Source organism: Nycticebus coucang, chromosome 18, assembly GCF_027406575.1.
Source record: "Nycticebus coucang isolate mNycCou1 chromosome 18, mNycCou1.pri, whole genome shotgun sequence".
Taxonomy (NCBI): Eukaryota; Metazoa; Chordata; class Mammalia; order Primates; family Lorisidae; genus Nycticebus; species Nycticebus coucang.
In genome coordinates this window covers 58,173,146-58,198,004 of record NC_069797.1, presented here as the reverse complement: position 1 = coordinate 58,198,004, position 24,859 = coordinate 58,173,146, and the positions used below count along the sequence as shown (strand labels likewise).

Sequence of the window (24,859 nt, the reverse complement as noted above, 5' to 3'; positions counted from 1 at the left end):
CGCTTCCGGGTCCCAGACAGCGCCCTGGGGTGCCTCGTGACAGCACGCGGTGGAGAGCACGTGACCCCAGCTACTTCAAACGTCCAGGGCTGGGTGAGATCCGCTGTCCCTCTTAGAGCGCTTTCTGGTACAAGGCACTTCATATGCAATTCATTTCTATCCATTCCATAAATATTTGGAGTTTATTTTTGTTTTAGAGACAGGGTCTTGTTATGAGGCCCAGGCTGGAGTGCAGTGGCGCGATCATAGCTCACTGTAACCTTGAACTCTTGGACTCAAACAATCCTCCTGCCTCAGCCTCCCAAAGCGCTGAGATTACAGGCCGGCGCCACCGTGCCCGACTTGGAGTTAATTTTGTGCCCTGCACTGCTCTAGCTACTGGGCCACTGATGAATGAATGAAAGGTCTCCATGGTACCTATTTGGGGGAGACCTAGACACCAAATATTTACCTAAATAAGGGTTTTCAACATAGTTGTGATGCTGTGAAAAAAAACAGGGGTACCCAGTCTGAGGCTTCTAAAGGGAAGTGACATTTAATTTAAAACTCAAGGATGAATAGGAATTCATTAGAAAGTGAAAGAGGAAATGTGTCTATGAAAGCCCTGGGGAACTAAGGAGTCAGGAGGTTGCAGGAAGTATGGGCCTGTGGCAGAGCCAGCATGTTAAGTAAGGCCTCTTCATCTGACCCTTAAAGGGTAATAATAGCAGGAGGAGAGTTGTCTTCATTTCACAAATTAGGAAACTGAGGGTCAGAGAAAGAAAGTGACTTGGGCGAACAAGCAGTAGGAACGGCTCTGGGCTGGAAGCTGAGACTCCTAACTCTTTACCCCTGTCACTCTCCCCTAGGTAATGCATGCTCTCAGGCTGCCTGTCTGGGCAGGGAGGACTTGAGTGGGGCTCTCTGGAGGTGAGGACTGGTGGGCTCTTTAGACATATTGCTCTTTAAAAGAATTCTGAAGGTGGCGCCTGTGGCTCAGTGGGCAGGGCGCCCACCCCATATACAGAGGGTGGTGGGTTCAAACCCGACCTGGCCAATCTGCAACAAAAAAATAGCCAGACATTGTGGCAGGCACCTGTAGTCCCAGCTACTCGGGAGGCTGAGGCAAGAGAATCACCTAAGTCCAAGAGCTGGAGGTTGCTGTGAGCTGTGACATCACAGCACTCTACTGAGGGCAACAAAGTGAGAGACTGTCTCTAAAAAAATAAAATAAAATAATTCTGAGTCCTTTTGGAGGTAAGTGTAGATTTTTTCTAGATTGCCAAGTCTGAGTAAAGGGGCTTCAATTCTGAGAAGGGGTCAGAGTGGGGTTTAGTCCAGAGAAGCCAGAGCCCACCCCAGACTGAAAGACAACATGGGAGTCCACTGAGCTGCCCACCCCCCTTTTTCCTCTTTCCCTGGCCCAGCTGTAGACACAAGCTGCAATGCTACTTCGTGTTCCTGGCTCAGCAAGCAGCCTCTGCAGAGTGGCCCCTGCTCCCACTCAGTTCCTGCTGCCTTTCCCAGGGAGCAGCTCCAAGCCTGGTCTAGAGAGATGTGTCACCAATTCCCCTTCCAAACACCCCTTGGCTCCAGGTCAGATTTGTTAGACTCTCCTCTTCCCAGGAGCTGTCTTACCAGCATTTCTGGATCCTAGGGAACATATGAGGGTGTGGAGGTTGATACGGATGGTAAAGAAACTCCATCTTGGATGGTAATCCACCATGTTGACTTCTGGTAACCCCAGTTCCGGGAATGCCTCTACCTTCACACCATAAATTTTGCCTGGAGGTCAATTACCTATAGCATACAATCCTGAGTCTAGGGGGTAACAGTGTAGGGTTCCATAGTTTTGTGGCTGCTTCTGTTTGTAAGTCCCTATCAAATGGTTCTTTCTGAAAAACTGGATTTGTCAGCGCTTTCGTTGGCCTCTCGGCCTCCTCAGCCTTTGGGGATGTTTACATAGACCAGCTCACCAGAACAACTGGGCTGCAGGTCCACTCTCAGGCTCAGGGTGGCCCTTTGTGGGATCTGGATTTACTCAGTGGTAGGGGGTTACTGATAGGGCCAGCAGGTTGGGGCCACCACCCAGGGGTTGGTAACGCTTCCAAAGCATGGGTCCATAGGTGCCGAGGCAGGAGCTTCAAACTCCTGCATGTCACAATGTCTCTTCTCATCATCCCCACCAGGCTGGGAACTCTTTTTTTTTTTGTAGAGACATACCGCCCTCGGGTAGAGTGCCGTGGCGTCACATGGCTCACAGCAACCTCCAACTCTTGGGCTTACGCGATTCTCCTGCCTCAGCCTCCCAAGCAGCTGGGACTACAGATGCCCGCCACAACGCCCGGCTATTTTTTTTGTTGTTGCAGTTTGGCCGGGGCTGGGTTTGAACCCGCCACCCTCAGCATATGGGGCCGGCGGCCTACTCACTGAGCCACAGGTGCCGCCCATGGGCTGGGAACTCTTTGAGGTCGTAAGGAGCTAGTTGAATAAAAACTAAGACACATTTATAGGATGAATATACATAAATATACCACAAACATTTACTAAAAAAATAAGGAAGATATGTTTGTGCAGATTTGGAATGTTCAGCAAACCACAAATATATGTGTGTGTATATATATATATATATATATATATGTTTCTTTTTTTTTTTTGAGACAAAGTCTCAAGCTGTCACCCTGGGTAGACTGCCATGGCGTCACAGCTCACAGCAACCCAAACTCTTGGGCTTAAGCAATTCTCTTGCCTCAGCCTCCCAAGTAACTGGGACTACAGGTGCCCTCCACAATGCCTATTTTTTGGTTGTAGTTGTCATTGTTGTTTGGCCGGCCTGGGCTGGATTCGAACCCACCAGCCTCAGTGTATGTGGCTGGCGCCCTAGCTACTAAGCTATAGGTGCCAAAGCCAGATATATGTATATTTTTAAAGGAGGATTGCTTGAGATTAGGAGTTGAGACCAGCTTGAGCAAAATCAAGATTCCCATCTCCATTAAAAGTAGAAAAAATTAACGAGGTGTAGTGGTGGAACATCTGTAGTCCTACATACTCGGGAGGCTGAGGCAGGAGGATCACTTGAACCTGGGAGTTGGAGGATGCTGTGAGCTATGATGACGCTGCACTCTAGGCAGGACAATTGAACACCACTGTCTCAAAAAGAAAAAAGAAAACACTCTGTAAACTGGTTGCCTCCCTGGGAGTAATGAGATGCTGGGAGTGGGAAGATTTATAATAGGGTACCAGCCACATACAGAGAGGCTGGCGGGTTGGAACCCAGCCCAGGCTAGCTAAATAATGACAACTGCAATAACAACAAAAAATAGCTGGGCATTGTGGTGGGCACCTGTAGTCCCAGCTACTTGGGAGGCTGAGGCAAGAGAATTGCTTAAGCCCAGAAGTTTGAGGTTGCTGTGAGCTGTGACACTACAGCACTCTACTGAGGGTGACATCGTGAGACTATCTCAAAAAAAAAAAAAAAGGGCCTTTTGCACGGTTTAATCTTTTACCATGTGGCACTGGTTTATCCATTTTGTTACTTTTTCAATTAATGTTGTGAAGCAAGTTGGCGGGGCATTTTCCTCTCCATCTCACCTCATCGTTTGCTTATGACCAGGCTATCAGCCCCAGCTTACACCCAGAGCTGCTGCTTCTGTATGACAGTCCCGTTGCTTGTCACATCCTGGATAGGATTCTCCCCAACCATGCCTGAGAAGGAACATGCACTTCCCTGTCTGGCCACCAGGGAGCAGCCAAACCCAGGGCATGTGTTGGGTGGGCAGGCGAATAGGGGAGGCAGACAGGTTACTCTGAGCTGAAGGGTGAAAGCTGAGAGCTGGTTTTGAGTTCCAATGCCCCTCTACCCAAGGCTCCTTTGTGGTGTCTCAACTCCTAACCTGGGGCAGACAAAAGCACTGTCCCCCCCAGCAAAGGTGGTGTTGGAATTGTACCCTATCTCTAAGAAGGCTGGGACTCCTCCAGTCAAGCAGGCCTAAGGTGCCTTCTACCACACTGGTTCTAGGATCTCAAGAGAAGGGATATTGCCTTGGATGGGGGCACAGACTCCATCAGCAGATGTCTGAGGTCCAGGGATTTCATAATAAGGGGTTTAGGGTAAAGTGGATGTCCCCTAAAAACAGGAGTGACAAATTCATCCCGTTTCTCACCCTGCCCCAAGGCACTGGGACTTCCCATACTCTGTGGCCCAGTCTCCCGCAGCCTATCTTTAGCTGGCTGGGCTGCATGCAGCCCAGAGGCCACCAGATTCTGAGAATTCAACTTAGCCAAGAACCCACTGGTCCTGTTCCCTCCCTGGCTCTTGTCAACCAGACGAGGGAGGAATTTCTTCCAAAGAATGCCCTAGGCCTTTCTCCCCGCAATTTTACTGAGATTGTTACTGTAATATTTACCAACTTAAAGTGTACAATTCAGGCCAGGGGCAGTGGCTCACACCTTTGGGTAATCTAGCACTCTGAGAGGCCAAGGCAGGGGGATAGCTTGAGCTCAGGAGTTCGAGACCAGCCTGAGCAAACGCAAGACCCCATCTCTACTAAAAATAGAAAAACTGAGGCAAGAGGATCTTTTTTTTTAATTTTTATTTTATTGTGACAAATGGCTCTTTATGCAGTAGAAACACTGCCAGAGTCTCTTTTTTGAAGCCTTTTTTTTTGCAGTTTTTGGCCAGGGCTGGGTTTGAACCTGCCATCTCTGGCATATGGGGCCAGCACCCTAACCCTTTGAGCCACAGGAGCCCCCGGCAAGAGGATCTCTTGAGCCCAAGAGTTGGAAGTTGCTGTGAGCTATGATGCTACAGCACTCTACTCAGGGCAACAGCTTGAGACTCCAATTAAAAAATAATAATAATAATAGAAGTGTATTCAGTCAGGCACGGTGGCTCACAGATGTAATCCTAGCATTCTGGGAGGGTGAAGTGGGTGGATTGCTTGAGCTCAGCAGTTCGAGACCCAGCCTGAGCAAGAGCCAGACCCCATCTCTAAAAACAGCCAGGCAATTGTGACAGGTGACTGTAGTCCCAGCTATTGGGAAGGCTGAGCCAAGAGGATCTCTTGAGCCCAGGAGTTTGAGGTTGCTGTGAGCTATGATGCCATTGCACTTTACCAAAGGTGACAAAGTGAAACTGTTTCAAAAAGAAAAAAGTTAAACAAAAAACAAAACTAAAAATAACAACAGAAAAACTAGCTGGGCATTGTGGCATGTACGGTAGTCCCAGCTACCTGGGAGGCAAAGGCAAGAGGATTGATTGAGCCCAGGGGTTTGAGATGCTGAGAGTTATGATAATTCCATGGCACTCTAGCCTGGGGCAAGAGTAAATAGGCTCAGTGCCTATAGCTCAAGCAGCTGGGGCGCTAGCCACATGCACCGGAGCTGGTGGGTTCAGATCCAGCCTGGGCCCACCGACAACTACCACAGGATAGCCGGGCGTTGTGGCGGGCGCCTAGGGTCCCAGATGCTTGGGAGGCTGGGCAAGAGAATCGCTTGAGCCCAGGAGTTGGAGGTTGCTGTGAGCTGTGACGCCACAGCACTCTACCCAGGGCGACAGCTTGAGATGCTGTCTCAAAAATAAATAAATAAATAAAATATGCCAGGTGTGATGGCTCACACCTGTAATCCTAGCACTCTGGGAGGCTGAGGAGGGTGGATTGCTTGAGCTCATAAGTTTGAGACTAGCCTGAGCAAGAGAGAAATCCTGTCTCTAAAAATAGCTGGTGCTGTGGCAGGTACCTGTAGTCCCAGCTACTAGGGAGGCTGAGGCAAGGGGATCACTTGAGCCCAAGAGTTTGAGGTTGCTGTGAGCTATGACGCCACAGCACTCTACCAAGGGCAACAAAGTGAAATTGAAAGTGAAAGTGAAATACAAAATAAAAGTAGCCAGGTGTTGTGGTGGGTGCCTGTAGTCCCAGCAACTTGGGAGGCTAGTGCAAGAGCATCTATTGAGCCCATGAGTTTGAGGTTGCTGTGAGCTATGATGCTACAGCACTCTACTGAGGGTGACACAGTGAGACTCTGTCTCCAAAAATTAATAAATGAAGATTACAATAGTTTTTAGTATAGTCACAGAATTGTGTAACCATTGCCAGTCTAACTTTACGTTTTCATTATCCCAGAAAGAACTCCTGTGCCTATCGGCAGTCACCCCCCTCCCCACATTGTAACCTGTCCCAAGCCCATCCAGCATCAACCTCTGGGACCCAACCAGTCTCCCTCCTATCTCTATGGATCTGCCTATTCCAGACATTTCACATAAATGGAATCAGATACTATGTGGTCTTCAGTGGCTGGTTTCCTTAATGCAGAACTGAATTTTTTTTTGTTTGTTTTTGTTTTTGGCCGGGGCTAGGTTTGAACCCACCACCTCCAGCATATGGGACTGGCACCTTACTCCTTGAGCCACAGGCGCCGCCCGCAGAACTAAATTTTTGAGCTGTGTTTATGTTGTAGCACACGAGTACTTCATTCTCTTTTATTGTAGGATAACCTCCATCGTATGGATATACCACCTTTTATTTACCCATTCATCAGCTGGTGGACATTAGGCCTTTTCTATTTGGGGACTACTATTAATAATAGCAATGAACATTTGTGTGCAAGTTTTTATGTGCACATTTTCATTTTTCTTGGGTAGATACCTTGAAGTGGAATTGCTAGGTCTCATGTCATTCTATGTTTATTTTGAAGAACTGCCAGACTCCTTTCCAAAGCAGCTGTACCATTTTACATTCCCAACAGCAGCGAACTGGGTTCCAATTCTCCTAGCCAAAATTTGTGGTTATCTTTTTTTTTTTTTTTTTGTAGAGACAGTCTTACTTTACCGCCCTTAGTAGAGTGCCATGACGTCACAGGACTCACAGCAACCTCTAGCTCTTCGGCTTTCGTGATTCTCCTGCCTCAGCCTCCCGAACAACTGGGACTACAGGCACCCGCCACAACGCCTGGCTATTTTTTTGGTTGCAGTTTGGCCAGGGCTGGGTTTGAACCTGCCACCCTCGGTATATGGGGCCGGTGCCCTACTCACTGAGCCACAGGTGCCACCCAGTGGTTATCTTTTTTATTATAGCCTGTTATTTATTTATTTATTTAATATTTATTTATTTTTTGGTTTTTGGCTGGGGCTAGGTTTGAACCTGCCACCTCTGGCATATGGGACCAGCGCCCTACTCCTTGAGCGACAGGCGCCGCTATTTTTTTTTTAATTATACCCCGTTTAGTGGGTGTGATATAGTTATCCCATTGTGGTTTAATTATTATTGAGACAGAGTCTCATTATGTCGTCCTTGGTAGAGTGCCATGGTGTCACAGCTCACAGCAACCTCTAACTCTTGGGCATAAGCAATTCTCTTGCCTCAGCCTCCCAAGTAGGTAGGACTGCAGGCTCCTGCCACAATGCCGGCTATTTTGTTGTTGTTGCAGTTGTCATTGTTGTTCAGCTGGCCTGCGCCAGGCTCAAACCTGACACCCTTGGTATATGTGGCTGGTGCCGTAACCACTGTGCTACAAGCGCTGAGCCAATTTAATTATTATTTTTTAGATACAGGGTCCCCCTCTGTTGCCTCAGCTAGAGTGCAGTGGCAACATCATAGCTCACTGCAACCTTGAATTCCTGCCTCCTGCTTCAGCCTCCTGAGTTGCTGGTACTACATTGTGCACCAGCACACCCAGCTAATTAAAAAACATATTTTTGTAGAGACACGGAATCTTACTATGTTGCCCAGGCTGGTCTCGAACTTCTGGCCTTAAGTGATCCTCTAGCCTTAGCCTCCCAAAGGGCTCAGATTACAATTGTGAGCCACCATACCAAACCCTACTTGGAGCTAATTTTTTATGTGTGGTGTGGTCCAAATTTCTTTCTTTGTACTTAGATAGCCAGTTGTACCAGTACCATTTGTTGGAAAGACAGTGCTTTCCTCATTGAATTATCTTGGCCCCTCTGTTAAAAATCAATTGACCAAAAATATTAGAGTTTACTCCTGGACTCTCAATTCCATTTCATTGGATCTAATTCTTATCTAATTGGATCTAAATTTCATTGGCCTGATTCTTATCAGGCCTCCCTTTTTTAGTCAATTACTGGGCAGAGACTAAAGGAGCTCACTGACCTGAGGTGGGTGTGGGCACCTCATGGCCTACTCTAGGGGCAGGTGGCAGAGTTACGGAGGAGAGAGGGCTGTGAAGCCAGGGTGGGACAAGGAACATGGAATGGACAGGGCATTCTGGCCCCTCCTCACTCCTCCAGGGCAGCAGTAGTCAGCCTGGTGTTCACATTCTAGGGCAGCCCCTGCTCTGAAGGACCCTGGAGGGAAGAATGAAGAGGGAGGGTGCCAAAAGGAATGTGGCGCCTCACAGGGCAGTGAGGAGGGAAGGCCTTCCTGCCCAGCCCATCTCCCGCTTCGGCCTGCTGCCTGCCTCCCTCAGCACCTCGCATTCTCCAGCTGCCCAGGGAAACCCACGTTGAACCTACACTTACACCAAGGCCAAGGAAGGGCTCAGGACTCCATATAGCCAGGCCACTGAGCTCTGGACAGCATGCTTGGAGATGAGGGAGAGGGGGTGGCAGATGCCCAGGCCGCTCTTCCCCAGGATGACTGGATGTGCAGTGAGGGGAAGGGAGATGAAGACAGCCTCCACTCCTGTCGGCTCCTGCACAGGCAGTGTCTGCAAAGTTGTTCTGGCTCATGGGAATGAGGGGCCTGGGAAACTTGAGATAAGGTGAGAATTTCACAAACTTAACTGCCTGCCCAGGCCCACTGCAGCAGTGGCCTTTGACCAGAAGAAAATGCAGCAGTACTGGGGGAGGAGTCAGGGGCTGTGGGCAGAGAAAAGCAGCCTCCCAGGAAGAGTCAAACACACTTTATTCAGCACAGGAATGTCTGAACAGAAGGGCCTTGGGCAGGTTCCCTGACAAAGAACTCTGCTTTGAACCCCACTGTAAACAGAGCAAAGATCCTCCTATAAACCCAGGACAAGAGGGGAGGGGACTCTGCACAGGGCCAGGTCAGGTCACAATGGGCCGGCACACAGTGAAGCTGGGGTAGAGTGTCCTATGCCCAGGGCCAGGCCAGCTGGGAGACTTGCGTGGGCAGCTCTGAGCAGAGAAGCCAGGGTGGGAGGAGGGCACGGGTCTGGCTGACTCAGGGGATTATCTCTACCACAGAGGGCAGGGGCATGAATTTAGCTAGGGCAACCAGGGTTGCTGCACCAACACATGATTATAAGGCTCTAAGACCCACAACTCGGTGTGGGGGTTCACAGGGGATGGGGCCCCTTAGCGGGGCTGTGCAGGCCTCATAGCCATTAGCTCTGGCAGTCCTCTCATATCAATCAACTGTGATGCTGACCTTCCCTGCCCAGGACACCCTTCCTGAGACCTGGAGTCAATTTAGAAGTGGGGAGGGGGCACTGGGGCACTGATAGGGACAGCAAGGCAGGCTATGGGCAGAACCAGCTGTGGTGACTATATAGCCTGACATTCAAGACATCATGATTGTGGGTAGGGAAGATCTCAGGGTCTCCACCAGGAAAGAGCATCAGTCTGAACTCTGGCCCAGGGCAGGGCCCATGCAAGGCCTGAGAAGTGGCCAACTCAAAGGAGGGAACACTATGTGCTGATGAGCCAGCCCAGGCCTCTGCTCAGAGCACTCACAGCTGTGTGATGCTGTGCAGGGTGTACACAGGAAAAGGGGGAGGATGGGAGTATATGGTTAGGGGATGACAGAGAGAAGCCACTCAGGGTGGCCCAGTGGGGTTCAAGCTAAATTCCTGACTAACAAGTCCCAAAGGGGGTGGGTAAAGGATTATTTTCCTGGACCCAACCCTGCTAACCTGAGGATGGGACATGTTAAAGAGTGTCCCCTTCAGTGACAGGTGCAGGAGGCCCAAAGTCTAGATGTGGGTGGCATGGATGCTCCTTCTATCCATGACAGGTGTGGGGAGCCCAAAGGGCTGTAAGCTTTCGTGTGAACCACAGATGGTTCACAAGTAGGAGATAGAGAAGGGCTGTCTCTAGCTGGCTGGAGGCCAGGAGGGCAACGCTGGTGCTCAGTGAGTATGAGTGACAGCCAGTGCCCAGCTTCTCTCCAGAAATCACTACACTGCACACAGAGCAAGGGGTGGTGGGAGGACTATGGAGGACAGGTTCTAGCTAAATGACTCACAGAAAGGGGTGGCACATGCCCTGGTGCCTAGGGATCACAACCAACAGGCAAAGGAGCCCAACCAGTCACTGTGGAGGGTGGCTCAGGGCACGCAGTCCTAGCAGGGGCTCACTCCTCAAACTTCCCTTCCCGAATGTGCTCGAAGGAGAAGGGCAGGAACTTGAAACCGGTTCCACTGTAGAATTTATTCTGGAACTCGACCCTGGAGAAAGGGGAAAGGAAAGCTGTCATTCCATAGAAACCTTCTGATACCTTGGGACTTCACAGTTGAGCTGGAAAGATGCTCCTCCCCAACCCTGCCCCAAACCTCACTGTCCTGGTGAGCTGGGGATAGCAGTTCTCTGCCAGCTCTACCAGCTCCCTGCTGTACAGAACTCCCACCTTTAAAGCCGGGGACACACTCTCTGCAAGAGCTCAACATATGGCTTAATTGGTCTCTCCTCAATTCCTGTTTTAGCTTTGCCCTGCCAAGCAGAGTGTTTATGCACAATTCTTTGTACAGAGCCATGAGCAAAAAATGTTCAGTTAGCCTGAGTCTAATAACAATGTTGTTAACAGCCCCCCTTCCCCCAGGCAGGGACTCACACAGCCCACCTCTAAGGGAAGCCCCCTTGAGGGACCCTGGGCCAATGCCACTGTTTGCTTATTTCTTTCTTTTCTGTGGGGAGGGAGGAAGAGGGAGGCTTGGAATGAATGCCGAAGGCTCTCCATTTAGTGAAGGAAATTCCCATGAAGGGGGGTAGTCAGGAGGGGAAGTCTGCACAAAGCAATGGCAAAAATACTCTGCAACCACAACATCTGAGAAAGAATTCTTCTCTTGGGGACTAAAAGGAAAAACAGACTCTGGACTCCCTTCCCAGCAGCTCAGCACCCACCCCTAATGATCTCCTTGGGGCCCTTTAGGAGGGGGTGGAAGACTGCCCCATGAGCAGAGCGAGGCTGTTCAGCTGTGCTTCCTCCTGCATACTCGCCCTGGATGACTGCCCAGCAACCAAATCACCTCCAAATATGGGCAGAAAAGTGCATGATTCAGAGGATAAAAAAGCCAAGAAGAGCTGCCCTGAAGAATAGTTTCCATGGAGTGCTGTGTGACCCTGGGAGCCCCATAACCCCCAGGCAAGAACAGGTGAGGATGGGGGCTGCAGCTGGCTCCAGCTGACAGGTCACATGTGGGGCAAGAGCTTCAAGAACCCTCTAGTTCCCTCAGGCAGGCTTCAGCCTTCAGCTGGGAGCTTCTACCGTCCAAGCTAAGGAGACAGGATTAGAAGTGGCCAGGCATCTGAGGTTGGGAGGACTGTCTGCCAGTGGTACAGGGAAGTCCTCAGAGGCCGCTTCAGTTCTGGAGTGTGGGCTGAGGACCCTGAGTGGCAGAGCTGCCAGCTCCACTTCTGGGAGAAGAGTGAAGTGACTTCTCCATGTGGGAGGGAGGGCAGTTTGCTTTCTCCTCATCCTACGCTCTGCAGGGGCTGGGCCAAGGTTCCCAGGGAAAACAGGACATAGGAGGTGGACTGAAACAGAGCTTCAAAGTGAAGTTTGTCCAGGGCTCCTGCAAGAGCAATTCCAAACCAGGACCTAGATTCACTTCATGTCCCAACACCCCCCAAAAGTCCTTCTACAGGTTACTGAGGCCACCTCTGAGGAAATGCAGTGGGGCCTGGAAGCCCCTGCTTCTCACCTATTGCTGTTAGGTAGGAGTTCTTCATATTGGACAGCAAGGGTGTTTCAGAACATTAGAGATAGATTTAAATGTCCCCATTTCATTCAACAATATATAGCCACCAGTATATAGCCAACAATATATAGTGGAAAAGTCCCCTGGCTCAGCACCCTTATTCAGTGGCTAGGGCGCCGGCCATATACATCGAGGCTGGCAGGTTTGAACCCAGCCTGGGTCTGCTAAAGGACAACTACAACAAAAAAATAGCCAGGTGTTGTGGCAGGCGCCTGTAGTCCCAGCTACTTGGGAGGCTGAGGCAAGAGAATCGCTTAAGCCCAAGAGTTGGAAGTTGCTGTGAGCTGTGATGCCACAGCACTCTACCGAGGGTGACATAGTAAGACTCTGTCTCAAGAAAAAAAAAAAAGAGAGAGAAGTCCCTTTAAGGTCCCAGCCCATGTAATGATGAATGTCAGCTGTGGCGATGTATGCTGCACCCCCCCACCCCACCCCTTGGTGTTCAGAACTCCAAACCTCTGGCTGGGTAATCACACTAATAATTTTCTTTTCCAAACTCCTGAATGGAGCAGCTTTGTTTTCAGATCCTTGTGGGGTGGCACCTGCTGCTTTCCTAACCTACCCACAGGGGCCAGTGAGAAGGAACAGGGATACATGCCTGGGAGGGGGTATTGCAATTTTGCTGTGGGAGCAGACAGGTGGTCCATGTTACACAAAAACTGATACTGCCCCTTTCAAAAGCTTCTGATCAAAGGTGGTCACAACCGGGATGTCTTGGGTCTATACTGGGGTCAGCCTGACTTCCCTTCCCTCCTGCGCCAATCTCCAGCACAAAGCTAGAAAGCAATTTCCCTGTCAGGCTCCTTATCCTCTCCCCACGCAGCCAGGGCAACAGCGCAAATGTGAGGGTCTCTGTGCTGGGGAGAGAGGGGCCCCACCTGCCTCTTGGCACATTCTTCCTTCTTTAAGGGTCACTCAACCACTCTGCTCCAGGAGCCGGCCAGGTCTTGTCATGCCCCAGGCCCTGAAGTGCTCCTCTAGAATTCAACAGTGAGAATCGCAGGAAGTCAGATGGGTTTCTCTGTCACCCCTTCCAGCTCTAGCACTTGTCAAAGGCCACTGGGTGACTCAGAGGGACTCACTGGGACCAAAACATTCCTGCCATGTAACAGGAACCCTTGTTTCCTTGAGTGGCTAAAAGGGAACGAGTCCTTAGCCTCTTCCCTTTCCTGGTGGGGGTGTAACCGAGGGAAGGCAGTTTGGAAAGATGATTCTGGGCTGAACTGCTTCTTTGGCTCTTTCTGCCACTCTGAGCAATTCAGGGCCTAAGACACACATCTGTCTGATATCAGGGCAAAGATGTCAGCATGGAGGTACACTTCAGGGGTTCTTATTGCCCTGGGGCAGACATTCTGCCAACTACTTCAAGTAGTAGTTGACAACACCGTATTCCTAAAAAAATACTGGTCTCTCTTTTTTTTTTTTTTTTTTGTAGAGACAGAGTCTCACTTTATTGCCCTCAGTAGAGTGCCGTGGCGTCATACAGCTCACAGCAACCTCCAGCTCTTGGGCTTATGTGATTCTCTTGCCTCAGCCTCCCGAGCAGCTGGGACTACAGGCGCCCGCCACAACGCCCGGCTATTTTTTGGTTGCAGTTTGGCTGGGGCCGGGTTTGAACCCGCCACCCTCGGCATATGGGGCCGGCGCCCTACCAACTGAGCCACAGGTGCCGCCCCTCTCTTTTTTTGTGTGTGTGTGTGTGTTTGTGTGTGGGGGGGAGGGTGGAGATGGGATCTCATTCTGTCACCCAGGCTAGAGTGTAGTGGTGACATCATAGCTCACTGCAACCTCAAATTCCTAGGCTCAAGCGATCTTCTTGCTTCAGGCTCCTGGCCAGCTGGGCCTATAGGCATGCACCACCATGCTTGGCTACTTAAAAAATTTTTTTTTGATATGAGGTCTTATTCTTGTTCAGGCTGATCCTGAACTCCTAGCCTCAAGCGATCCTCCCGCCTTGGCCTCCCAAAGTGCCAGGGTTACAGGTATGAGCTACCACACCTGGCCCCATTCTGTTCCCTTAACCATCATCCAATCTGTGAGTGTATAAGTGTGCATAACTACACGTACATGGAATCTATTAGATTGCTTGGAATGCAGGACCAGGGGTCAACAGTCTTTTTGCATAAAAATGAGCGTTACGCCCGCAGTTATAACTATAATCACATCGTTGCCTCTGTATTCTCTGAGGAAGGAAAGATGCCCAATTATGGTAGGCAAGAAAGCCAAGCACACTTTATGGGTAGAAAGGAGGACATAATTCAGAAGGAAACAGAATTAGCAGATTAGTACATTAACCTCCTCATTATGTTTTCAAACATGTCACCAACCTTCTAATGACCCTACATGAGTCTAAGAATAGTGGTTTATATGTTACCAAATTGAATGTTTTTCGTCTTGTCCCTGCTGAAGAGACCCAAAACTTCTAAGTCTATGAGGGAGTGGCCCTTAAATTAAGAAACATCAGGAATAAAGAGTATGAAGATGCCTAGGCTAGATGTTAGGAAAAATAGCAGCAATAGCAATACTCCCATGGTCATTTTCAGCCAGACCAGCTGTTCCCACGCCTTATAAGATGGCATGACTCTCAACTCCTGCAGAACTGGACTGGGAAGAAACATGCATCCTTGATGCACACCCACACTCAGCCAGGTGGGGGCGCACAAGCACCAATTTCACTCGCTCCTGTTTCAGTTGATGGTGGGTTGGGGGAGACTCTGAAAATGTGCCACAAAGACCACCCTTCAAAAGATGGAACTCTGGAAGTTGCACAAGTTTTCCTTCTACTCACACTTCTATTATCAAAATAAATTTTTAAAATTTCGGCATGTATGGCAAGCTGGTTCCTTGCAAACTATACCCGAAGGACATTCAGATGGTACCATGTACCTCCTTTTGGGGGGTCTTCTTTCTCTTCTTTTTTTTCTTTTTGGAGACAGAGTGTTACTTTGTCATCCTTGGTAGAGTGTGGTGGCATCACAGCTCACAGTAACTTCTAACTCTTGGGCTTAAGTGATTCTCTTGCCTCAATCTCCAAAGTAGCTAGGACTACAGGTGCCTACCACCATGCCTAGCTATTTTTTTGGAGATGCGGTCTTGCTCTGGCTCAGACTGGTCTCAAACTCATGAGTTCAGGCAATCTACTTGCTTTGGCCTCCCAGAGTGCTAGGATTACAGGTGTGAGCCACCACGCCTGGCCTCCTTGCTCTTCTAAACAGGCTAAAACCAGTTTCTTTAAGGCAGAACCCCAGTCAGATGCCCATTCTACAGGGGCATCTGATGTGCCTAGGTGTGTGACAGCACTTGCTGTGTTCATAAATTTCTGTTTACTCACAGTAACTCAATAGATATTGTCCCCTGTCCCAGGAAAGAGAGGGAGGTTCAGAGAGGTGAGTATTCTGCTCAGGGTCACCTGCCCAGCATGGCAGAACTGAGATTCAAACCTAGGTTGCCCGAGTCAATAGCCTACCCTTCTGTCACTAATCATTTCCTCAGGCCCACTCAGAAGGACATGGGAAGACCTGTCACTGGAATGTGACAGCAAGCCTTAGAAGGAAGCAGTCATTGGCAATAAAATGTGACACATCCAAACCTGCCTCAGCTCACTGTGGAGATGAGGTCCTGGCCCAGATGACCTTCCTCTGCTCCAGGGCCTCTACCTCTCCCCACACTGCCCAGGGAGGAGGCAACCAGCTACCCAAGTGGGATGGTCACTCCTCCCTCTGAGCCCAGTGCTTAAGAGACACAGAAGTGAATAGAAAAGGAAGAAGGCTGAGAGGGCAGGAAAAAGTGAGTCACCACAGGCTGGTTAATCAGACATTCCCTCATACCAAGCAAGGGCTGAGGAAGCATGATGGGGAGAGAGCTGGCTGATAAGCTGAGAACAGGATAGGAGCCAGCAATCTGAAGTCCTCGGCGCACCCAGCCTGCTGGCTCCACAGTAAACATTCCAGCTGGGCATGGAGGAGGGAGGACAGGCCAGGGGAAGCAGTGCCTATTGACACAGCAGACGAGTCTCCCACAGAAGCTTTTGAGGAAGAGTATGTCCCAGCCACACCTCGCCTTTCCGTGCCTCACTTTTCAACTCTGGAATTAAGAATAATCCAACACTGGCTTGGCGCCTGTAGCTCAGCAGCTAGGGCGCTGGCTACACACACACCAGGGCCTGGCAGGTTCAAACCTGGCCTGGGCCTGCCAAAAAACAATGACAACTACAACAAAAAAACAGCTGGGCTTTGTGGCAGGCACCTGTAGTCCCAGCTACTTGGGAGGCTGAGGCAAGAGAATCACTTAAGCCCAAGAGTTTGAGGTTGCTGTGAGCTGTGATACCACAACAATCTACAGAGGGTGGCAAAATGAGACACTATCTCAAAAAAAAAAAAAAAAAAGAAGAAGAAGAAAGGTATCCAACAGTGGAATCTTTGAGGAGGCTCAGATGTAACCCAGTCAGGAGAAACATCAAGATAAAGATGGAAGGGGAAGAGGTTTCTCAGGCTCAGATGCTGGATTTTCTTCAGATTTGGAGAACTAAGATATCTAAAGCCGCCTTCTGGCCTTCAGATCATTAGCGCCACACAAGCTTCCCATCTAGAGGTTCCTAAGGTGCAGCCAGTGAGATCATGACTCCTACACTTGCAGAATAATGGGTGTGCGAATTCCTCTCGCAGTGGTTTCCAACTCGTGTGCCATGAGAAATTTTAAAGACCATTAATTAAATTATTTTCAGGTTATTTTTGAAAAAAAAAATCAAAGCACAGTAAGTATATTCTTATCCTTCTTTTTCTTTTCTTTCTTTTTTTTTGTATATTCTTCTCTTTAACTTTTCTTTAAATCACCATTTAAGTGTCCACGGAAGTTTAACTATAAGTTCAAGTGTGCCAAGAGTTAAAAAAGGTTGAAAATCACTGCTCTAAGGTGAGGGTCCAGGGCTTCCAGAAATAATGGAATCTGAGATTCCTTCAAAGAGGGAGAATTACAACATACATAAAAGAAGGACATGGAGATTCAAGAGATAGAGTTTGAGGTAGACCAGTCAGATAAAAGACAGGCTGCCCAGTGTTTAGCTTAAGTATGTCCCATGCACATCCAGGAAATACTCATACTAAAGAACTATATTGTTTACCTGAAATTCAAACTTAACTGAGTATTCTGTATTTTTATTTGCTGAATCTGATAACCCTCGTGTGAGGTTGCAGTCACAGCTGAGACCCAGACCCATCTCTCCCACTGCCTGAGACTGAGCTCTCTTCCTTTGCAGAGACACTAAAAGTCACACGCTACATTAAAAAAACAAACAAGCTTCCCCCAAACCTGCGCTTCTGAAGAAGCTGCCTTTGGTGTACCAACCCCCATGTTATAGAACTAGGAATCCCATTCTATAACGGGACAGCTCCCAGTGGAGCTGTCAAATGTCCTACCAAAGACCCCTGGCATAATAACAGAACAAAGGGGACAAGCTGTGCGTTCTACCTCTTTCCTGGACTTGAAAGTATATTCCAGAACTGCTTTCATTGTTCTGAGCACAGTAGAGTTACATGCCAGAGCAAAGAACAAAACCAGAAACCTTCAAACAAACAAAACTTATAAGACCTCACAGCTCTGTTAAGGCATAATCAAGAGCACTTGAGCCACCACTCCTGAGGGCTGCTCCCTGGAACCTAGCAAAGAACGAGCTGTGCTCTCTTGTGGCCAGTTTCTATTGCTCACTGCCAAGGCTGGTGCTTGGAGGTCCTGTGTGAAGTTCATGCCAGGCGAGCTCACACTTCCTAGAGCACAGCCTCTGGGAAAGAGGCCCTCTCACTACAGCTAAGGACATGTCCCCTGCCACCTCCCTCCCCATCCCATTGCCCCTCACCAGTGTAACCGCAGAGCATGGAGGAAGGCTGAGAGGCCCTCCATGATCAGGAGGATGGCCACGGTCAGGGTGGCAAAGGCGGCGAAGATGAAGAAAAGTCCCAAACCTCCTGCCAAGCTCTTCACACTCAGGCCGATATGGATCACCATGGTCCAAAGCACCTCAGACAGCTCTAGGGGACGAGAAGACACGTGCTTTAGTTTGGGAAGAGGTGCTGTAGATCATTTGTTCTGTCCTCCCTCACCTGAGGGCTCCTTGCATCCTGGCTTCCCATGGCCTTAGTGGGACCACCCATACAGTGCTAACACAAGTGCTAAGCTTCCTTTCTGTACTCATTCTCCCTGGGTTCAGAAATCGCGATAATTCCAGAACTTTCACAACATTTCTACTCCACTTCACCCCCCACCTGAGGGAGTACCCAGGGAAGGGGAAAACCATAGTTCTAGAGAGAAATACACTCACGTGCGTGAGCCAGGCTGAGGGCCCAGAGCCGCAGGTAGGAGGCAGTGTTGGAGATGCAGCCCAGGCAGAACTCGATGGTGTGAATAGCCTGGTGGACCATGGTGTCCCCAAAGTCAAACTGCCATGGGAGGAAACCAGAGAGAAGAGATAAGGCTAGGAGGGGAAGGTGCAGGAGTCCTGAGCCACTTGGCACTTTAAGTGTGGGCCAAGGCAGGGGGTTGCACTCTTCACGGTTGGTGTCTCACCTTTGTGGGGGCAGGAGCACCCAGTGTTGAGCTCAGGTGGTGATTTCAGCAATGTCTTCCCTGGAAATCCTGCCTGGCTTAACCCTCAACTGGGATAGCTCCATATCCCCATACGCTACATCTTAAACTACATCTTTTTTTTTTTTTTTTCCATGGATATTTCCTTTTATTAAACTACATCTTAATGAGATTCTTCTTAACATACCTGTTTTCGTCCCTGCTGGGCTCTGAGCTCTTGAGGGGAGCGTGTGCTAAGTCAGGGGTGCTGGCAGAAGAAGTGACTGGATCTGGGAGGTGAGGCCCTACCAGTGGGCTGGCTGAGCCAATCCCCACCTTCTGGACTTCAAGAAAATCATCCCTGCTTGGGATAAACACCTGAGAGCAGGAAGCTAAACCTCTACAGCCACTTTACTTATTCTTTTACATCCTTTTGGGAGCAAGATAACCTCCTTTTTCTACTATGACTTCTGAAAAGATTACACAAAGAAATTTTGACTAAAGTTTTACAAATTCCCCCATGGCTGGAATGGCCCCCTAGAGTTGATTAAGCCCAAACAGCAATCCTGTTCTGTTTCTATTTTCCTTATGTTCCCTTTCTCCCAGTTTTCCTTTCAACACCAAGAATTATTTCCAGAATAAAGGAGTGGGCTGGAATAAGCTCACTTTTAGGACTACTCCAAGTATAGTCAGGGGTGAATTCTGATCTCTGAATTCATTATGTTCTAGAAGCCCAGGGGCTTTTTCTAGGTTGGGCAAAGGCTCCTTGGTCCTCCTGGGGCTGTGCCGATAGGGGTTCCCTTGCTGGGACCCTCCCTACAGAGCCCAGACACCCAGGGCTCAGCAGGTCTCCCTGTCTGCCCTTACCCTTAAGTCAGGGTCTATTTTTTACCAGTTCTTTCAAAACTCACATGCTACTGATCCCAAAGGACACCAGAAATGCCTTGGGAACTTGCAGATGCCAGGAGCCCAACTGGGCTGATAAAGCCATTATGGCCGAGGTCAGAGGGGGCAGCCAGTGGTGAGAAGTGCTGCCCAATGAACACAACTCTGGGCAAATGCCTCGTTTCCCCCTCACTTCTATCTACAAACAGGATTATCTCTGGGCTTTTCTCCTGGAACATGCTCTTCATGCCTCCTCCTCACCCGGAAAATTAGGGTAATCCTAGTTACCTTGAGTTCCCTTAATCCCAACAATGCAGTTAAGAGGTCTCTTTCCCATCACTGCTGGCTGTGCCTGAGCCCACACTGAAAGGAAGGAAAAGTCTATGGTTCCAAGGAGCACAGGTCTCTACTCCTGAGTACTCTGTGAGGGCAGTGACAAGGGGGGCTCCCTTAGAACCAGCCACATTTAACATTTCTGTTCCACCTCAAGTTTCTTTCACTAAAAACAGTTACGGAGAGTAATGCACCCCTCCCAGGCATTACCTTGCCGCCATCATTCCCAACTTCCAGCAAGTGTTCTCAGGTGAGGTACGAACTGGGTGAGAAATCCCACCCAGCACTTTGGAGGAGCCTGGAAGGAGCCTGTCGCTCCTGTGGTGCCCTGTATAAGTCAGCTGTGACTGCTGAATTGCTGCAGACTCCCTCTTCACATTCTCTACCTCAGTTTCCTCCTCGCCCAACCATTCCTCACCCTGCTGCACCCTGGCTCCTCACTGACTGCCCAGCTGTTGAAGAAAACTGACGTCTGTGCCCTGACTGCACCTCTGCAGTACAAGGAACCCTCAGAGGGTAGTGAAGGGTTCTGAGACTCCTGCCTCCCATAGTTTATCTCCTACCTCTCTAGACAGTCCTTCTTGGTTTCTGTCATGGCTCTTCCTCAAATGCCAATGTTCTCTGGAGTTCCAGCCTCAGCTCTTGCATCTTTCTTGTGGGACTGCCAGTCAGGACTTTTGGGCCACCTCTAGAGGGCCTCCCAAATGACCTCTCCATCTCCACATTGCCTCTTCCCCTCTGCTGTGCGCCCTCTGCTCAGAGCACCTCAGGCACCCCACTAACGCAGTGCAGAAACTGCTCCCCTCTGCTCCCACCAAGTCCTACCTCTATTCTGCGTCCAGAGTGGCACGAGTCGTGCCCCAGGCACCCAAGCCTGAGAGTCAGTCTGGAGCCTTCACTCACTCCTACCTCCCACCTTCAATAAGGCCCTTGTGGCTTTCCCTTCCTTAATGTCTTATCCTGGCCCCTTCCTCTCCAACTCCTCCTGCAAATGCCTCATTTTATTTAAGACCCCTCCCTTTTGTCCTGAATCACATCAGACTAGGTGGAGTCTACACTTCCAGACTATGCCATTCCGCAACCCAATATACCTACACTGCCACTGGGGTATTCTAGCAATGCACATAGGGCTGTGTCACCACCAGCTTCACTACCCTCTGAGGGTTCCTTGTTGCCTAAATGAGGATGAATAGATGAGTGGTTGCAGCCTTCAGTGGTTTCCCAGACAAACAATGGGCCTGAGTGCCCTCCAGAGGAAATAATGCTTCCGCAGAGCTGAAGCAATGGCCTACATGGGACAAGTAAATAGTTCTAGAAGAAGGCGGCTGAATTTTATTTATTTTTATTTTTTTTTGAGACACAGTGTCACTCTATTGCCCTGGGTAGAGTGTTATGACATCATAGCTTGCAGCAACCTCAAACTCCTAAGCTCAAATGATCCTCTTGCCTCAGTCTCCCAAGTAGCTGGGATTATAAGTCCCACCAGCATGCCTGACTAATTTTTCTTTTCTTTTCTTCTTTTTTTTTTTTTTAGAGACAGAGTCTCACTTTGTCACTCTTGGTAGAGTGCTGTGGCGTTACAGCTCACAGCAACCTCCAGCTCTTGGGCTTAGATGATTCTCTTGCCTCTGCCTCCCGAGTTGCTGGGACTACAGGCACCCGCCACAACGCCTGGCTATTTTTTTTGTTGTAGTTTGGCCGAGGCTGGGTTCGATCCCACCATCCTCAGTATATAGGGCCGGCATCCCACTTACTGAGCTACAGGTGCTGCCCTAATTTTTCTTTTCTTTTCTTTTTTAGACAGAGTCTCACTATGTCACCCTCAGTAGAGTGCCATAGGATCACAGCTCACAGCAACCTCAAACTCTTGAGCTTAAGAATGATTCTCTTGCCTCAGCCTCCCAAGTAGCTGGAACTACAGGTGTCCACCACAATGCCCGGCTTCTTTTTTGTTGCAGTTGTCACTGTTGTTTAGCAGGTCCAGGCCAAGTTAGAACCGCCAAGCCTAGTGTATATGGCTGGAGCCCTAACTGCTGAGCTATGGGCACCGAGCCTAATTTTTCTATTTTAGTAGAGACAGGGTCTTGCTCTTGCTCAGGCTTGTCTCAAACTCCTGAGCTCAAGCAATCCACCTGCCTCAGCCACCCAGAGTGCTAGGATTATAGGTGTGAGCCACCTCCCCTGGCCGGGCTGAACTTTTTTTTAAAAAAAGAACCTGTTTTGATTGAAATCACTGGATTACAACTGTCAAAGTTATCTAAATTTAGCCATAGAGAACCATACTGTGTACATGCCTGATAAAGATAAAATGCTATGACTGCTTAGAAAGCTCAAGGAAGCTGAACCCCGATTAAGTTGGGTCCACCCTGTTTGCATATTCAAACTCCTGGGACATGACTATAAATGAGGATTTTGGTACAAAATGGTTGGTTAGACTGCTTCGACAATGACTGTGGCATTGGGGACTCAACTCCGAAGACATTTAGAAAGCAATACTGTTGGTGATGGTGATACTAGGAGAGGACTGGGATCCTCACCAGCAAGAAATGTGCCCCCACCCAACCCCACCAGGCAGCTTGGCCAGTGACTGCACACAGATGAGTAGTCCAGCAACACAGAAACTCCTCATGCCAGCCAAGGAGCCTCTCCTGACTTCAGGAAGACCAAGCACTGCCTATTTCTATACAGAACAGCAAAGGTTTACCCATTCCCATTCCGCTGCCCCTTTAGAGAGGACAGGAAGAGTCAGGAAAGGGAAGGGTCCAGTTCATGGGTCTAGGTATTTTAGAAGTTTTAGGGGAAGATGCAAACAGTGCAGCAAGGCCTTTTAAAAAACCAATTCAAAACATGTGTGTTGCTAAATGAATTACTGCTGAACTAGAAGGCCTTCAATTGTAGATTTGGCCTGAATATTTAGCCAGTTTTCCTTCCACTGTTATTCTCTGTGTGTGTCTGATATAAAAATAACTCTTCTCATGCAGATGGATTTTTTTTCTGAGATGTGCCTGGGAGGCAAAGCCTCCTTTTGAAAGCTGTCTACCTCCTACCTGGGTCACATGGAGGTAGAGCTGACCTCAAGCAAGGGTCCAACGACTCTAACTTGAAGCATCATCAAGCTGGTGAGGGCAGCAGGAAGAGGCTGGCTGCATCTCAGACAGGGAGGAAGGGTAAGCTTTGCCCCTGAGCACTCAAAGGAGCAGGGAGGAAACAGCTACTTCCAGAAGCTGGGAGTAGAGCAACCACAACATCACAGGAGAGGAAGGCAGAGGACAGTGGGATTTAACCCCCAAGAGGGGTCATTTCAAGAATGTCAATGCAGACATTACTTGTATCTCCCTTCAAAGCCATTCTCAGAGGTATCAGATCAGCAAAGTCAACGAAACAAAGACAAAGGTGACCGACATGAGATGCAGTTAATGGAGATGAGCTTTGTTAGAACACAGGTTCATGAACTGCTTAGAAATGGCCAGTGAAATGCACGATGCAGGGGTGGCATGTGTGTGGCCCTGGGGTGCGGCAGGGTCAGCAGAGTAATCACAAGGATGGGAAGAGAGAAGCCCAGAGAAACATGAAGGCAAAGCCAGCTTTCATCTTACCACTGTGTCCTCGGTAGGCTTGAAAACACAAATTTACACTTAGTGGGAAGCCATGCCATATATAACTACAAGTTATGAGCACAAGACTACTGAATACTTCTTGGGGAGGATTATTAACATTAAATGGGGATAACATGTTGGAGGCAGGCTTCCTCGGCACACGCAAAGCAAAATGAGCAGGAATTTTGAGCATTAAGATACTTATTTTTAAAAGGAACCCCAACCCTTAAGATTTCTATTCTAAAAAACCATTTGCATAGTCAAAAGTGGTTAGACACACTGAAAAGTCCCAACTTGGGTCCTCAACTCCTATTCTATTTGCTTTAAAAAGAACAAAATGAACAGATGAGATTTAATAGTTTAGTTCAGAGGCTTTGTGCTATAAGCAGTTAGGTAAGGAGAGTGGATTTTTGAGAACTTGGTGGTGGTGTGTTAAGGAAAAGGTTAACCTGGCCTGACAATTTTTCATTTTCCCTGTAAAAAGTAGGCAGATAACATTAAAAGGGTTCAAACAAAATATATGCAACAAGAAACATCAGTGGGATAGGATTTCCAAAGTACCAGTGACTACAGAGGGTCAGTCATGTAGTTGGAACCACTCCTGAAAGGACCAAGGGACGAAGAAGCTGTCCTTAATGATCTGTGTTCAGGTGTAAGAGCTGGGGTGTGAGGAGCTCTCTGCCTCAGGCTGAGGACAGCAGTCTGTAAATGAGATCTGTGTGCAGAGCACAGCAGGCAACTCGGAATCCAAGAACAGAGCACAACTGCTCTAGGATCTGTGGGCAACGTCTGGGGTCTGCAGTAGGGGCCTATGGGAGAAAGCTGTGGTGTCCTCACAAGTCCAGAAGGCAGGGTGGTTATTAATTAGTATTTTTATTTTTCAAGGAGCAGACTAAGCGAGGTCTTCTAGGTCCACAAGGCTAGAGCTGACCTGAGGTGGAAGGAGAGGAGGTCCCATCACTGGATCTTACCTCTTCCGCGTCCTCTGAGTGCGTGGAGAGCTGGTCATGCTGAATAATCTCAGCATCCTCCTCTGTCGGTCCGTTGCCCACCCTGATCCCACCAAAGTTGAGAGTTCCCTACACAGATGAACAGAAAGAGTAGAATTTGCCTGGGCTTTGATGTGGCATTCTGTGAGGTGGGAAGGGCGACGGTTAGTACATACAAACCTCAGAAAAGCATATATATTCTAACAACAAAAACAAAACCCACTGATGGAACAGCTAAGTAAAAACAACTGTTCTCACCCGACTGACACCTCCCCAGCCCAAGCCCCAGCCCCAGCCCCAGCCTACAATTCCCACCTCACCCTGCTTTACAGGAAATATGCAGCTTTGCCTGCTGCATCAAGAGGCTTGCCCTGGTCAAGCTGATTGAGAATCCTGCTTGAATGAAAACTGTAATATGCACAGACTCTCATCACAAGTGCTCTCTACCTGGAAAGGCTGCAAAAGTCTAAGCTTTTTTGGAATTAAAGACTAGACTTTCTAAAGAGGAGGGGAGGGAGCCAAACAACACATGATTGTACCCTGGTCTGATAAGCTTTCAATAGGAACCCAGACACTCCAGCAACCTCTCCCAGAAATGTACTAGCTCTCTGCCAAGGAACAAAG

The 24,859-nt window shown here is 48.9% G+C and overlaps 1 protein-coding gene across 7 annotated transcripts in view; it reads right to left on the bottom strand.

Annotated features, from left to right (window-relative positions):
* Nucleotides 1-8,826: 8,826 nt before the first annotated feature.
* ATP6V0A1 (ATPase H+ transporting V0 subunit a1) overlaps nucleotides 8,827-24,859 on the bottom strand; it is a 70,286-nt gene continuing 54,253 nt past the window's right edge. For 4 of the 7 annotated variants that reach the window (XM_053569235.1, XM_053569237.1, XM_053569232.1 and 1 more), the window contains 5 exons: nucleotides 24,218-24,325; nucleotides 23,247-23,264; nucleotides 18,191-18,308; nucleotides 17,729-17,900; nucleotides 8,827-10,347 (listed from right to left, as the gene is read on the bottom strand). In XM_053569235.1, coding sequence (XP_053425210.1) covers nucleotides 10,254-10,347; nucleotides 17,729-17,900; nucleotides 18,191-18,308; nucleotides 23,247-23,264; nucleotides 24,218-24,325 — 510 coding nt within the window. In that variant the 3' untranslated portion in view covers nucleotides 8,827-10,253. The remainder of the gene's footprint in view (nucleotides 10,348-17,728; nucleotides 17,901-18,190; nucleotides 18,309-23,246; nucleotides 23,265-24,217; nucleotides 24,326-24,859) is intronic. The other 3 variants (XM_053569236.1, XM_053569238.1, XM_053569233.1) reach the window with 1 other exon arrangement.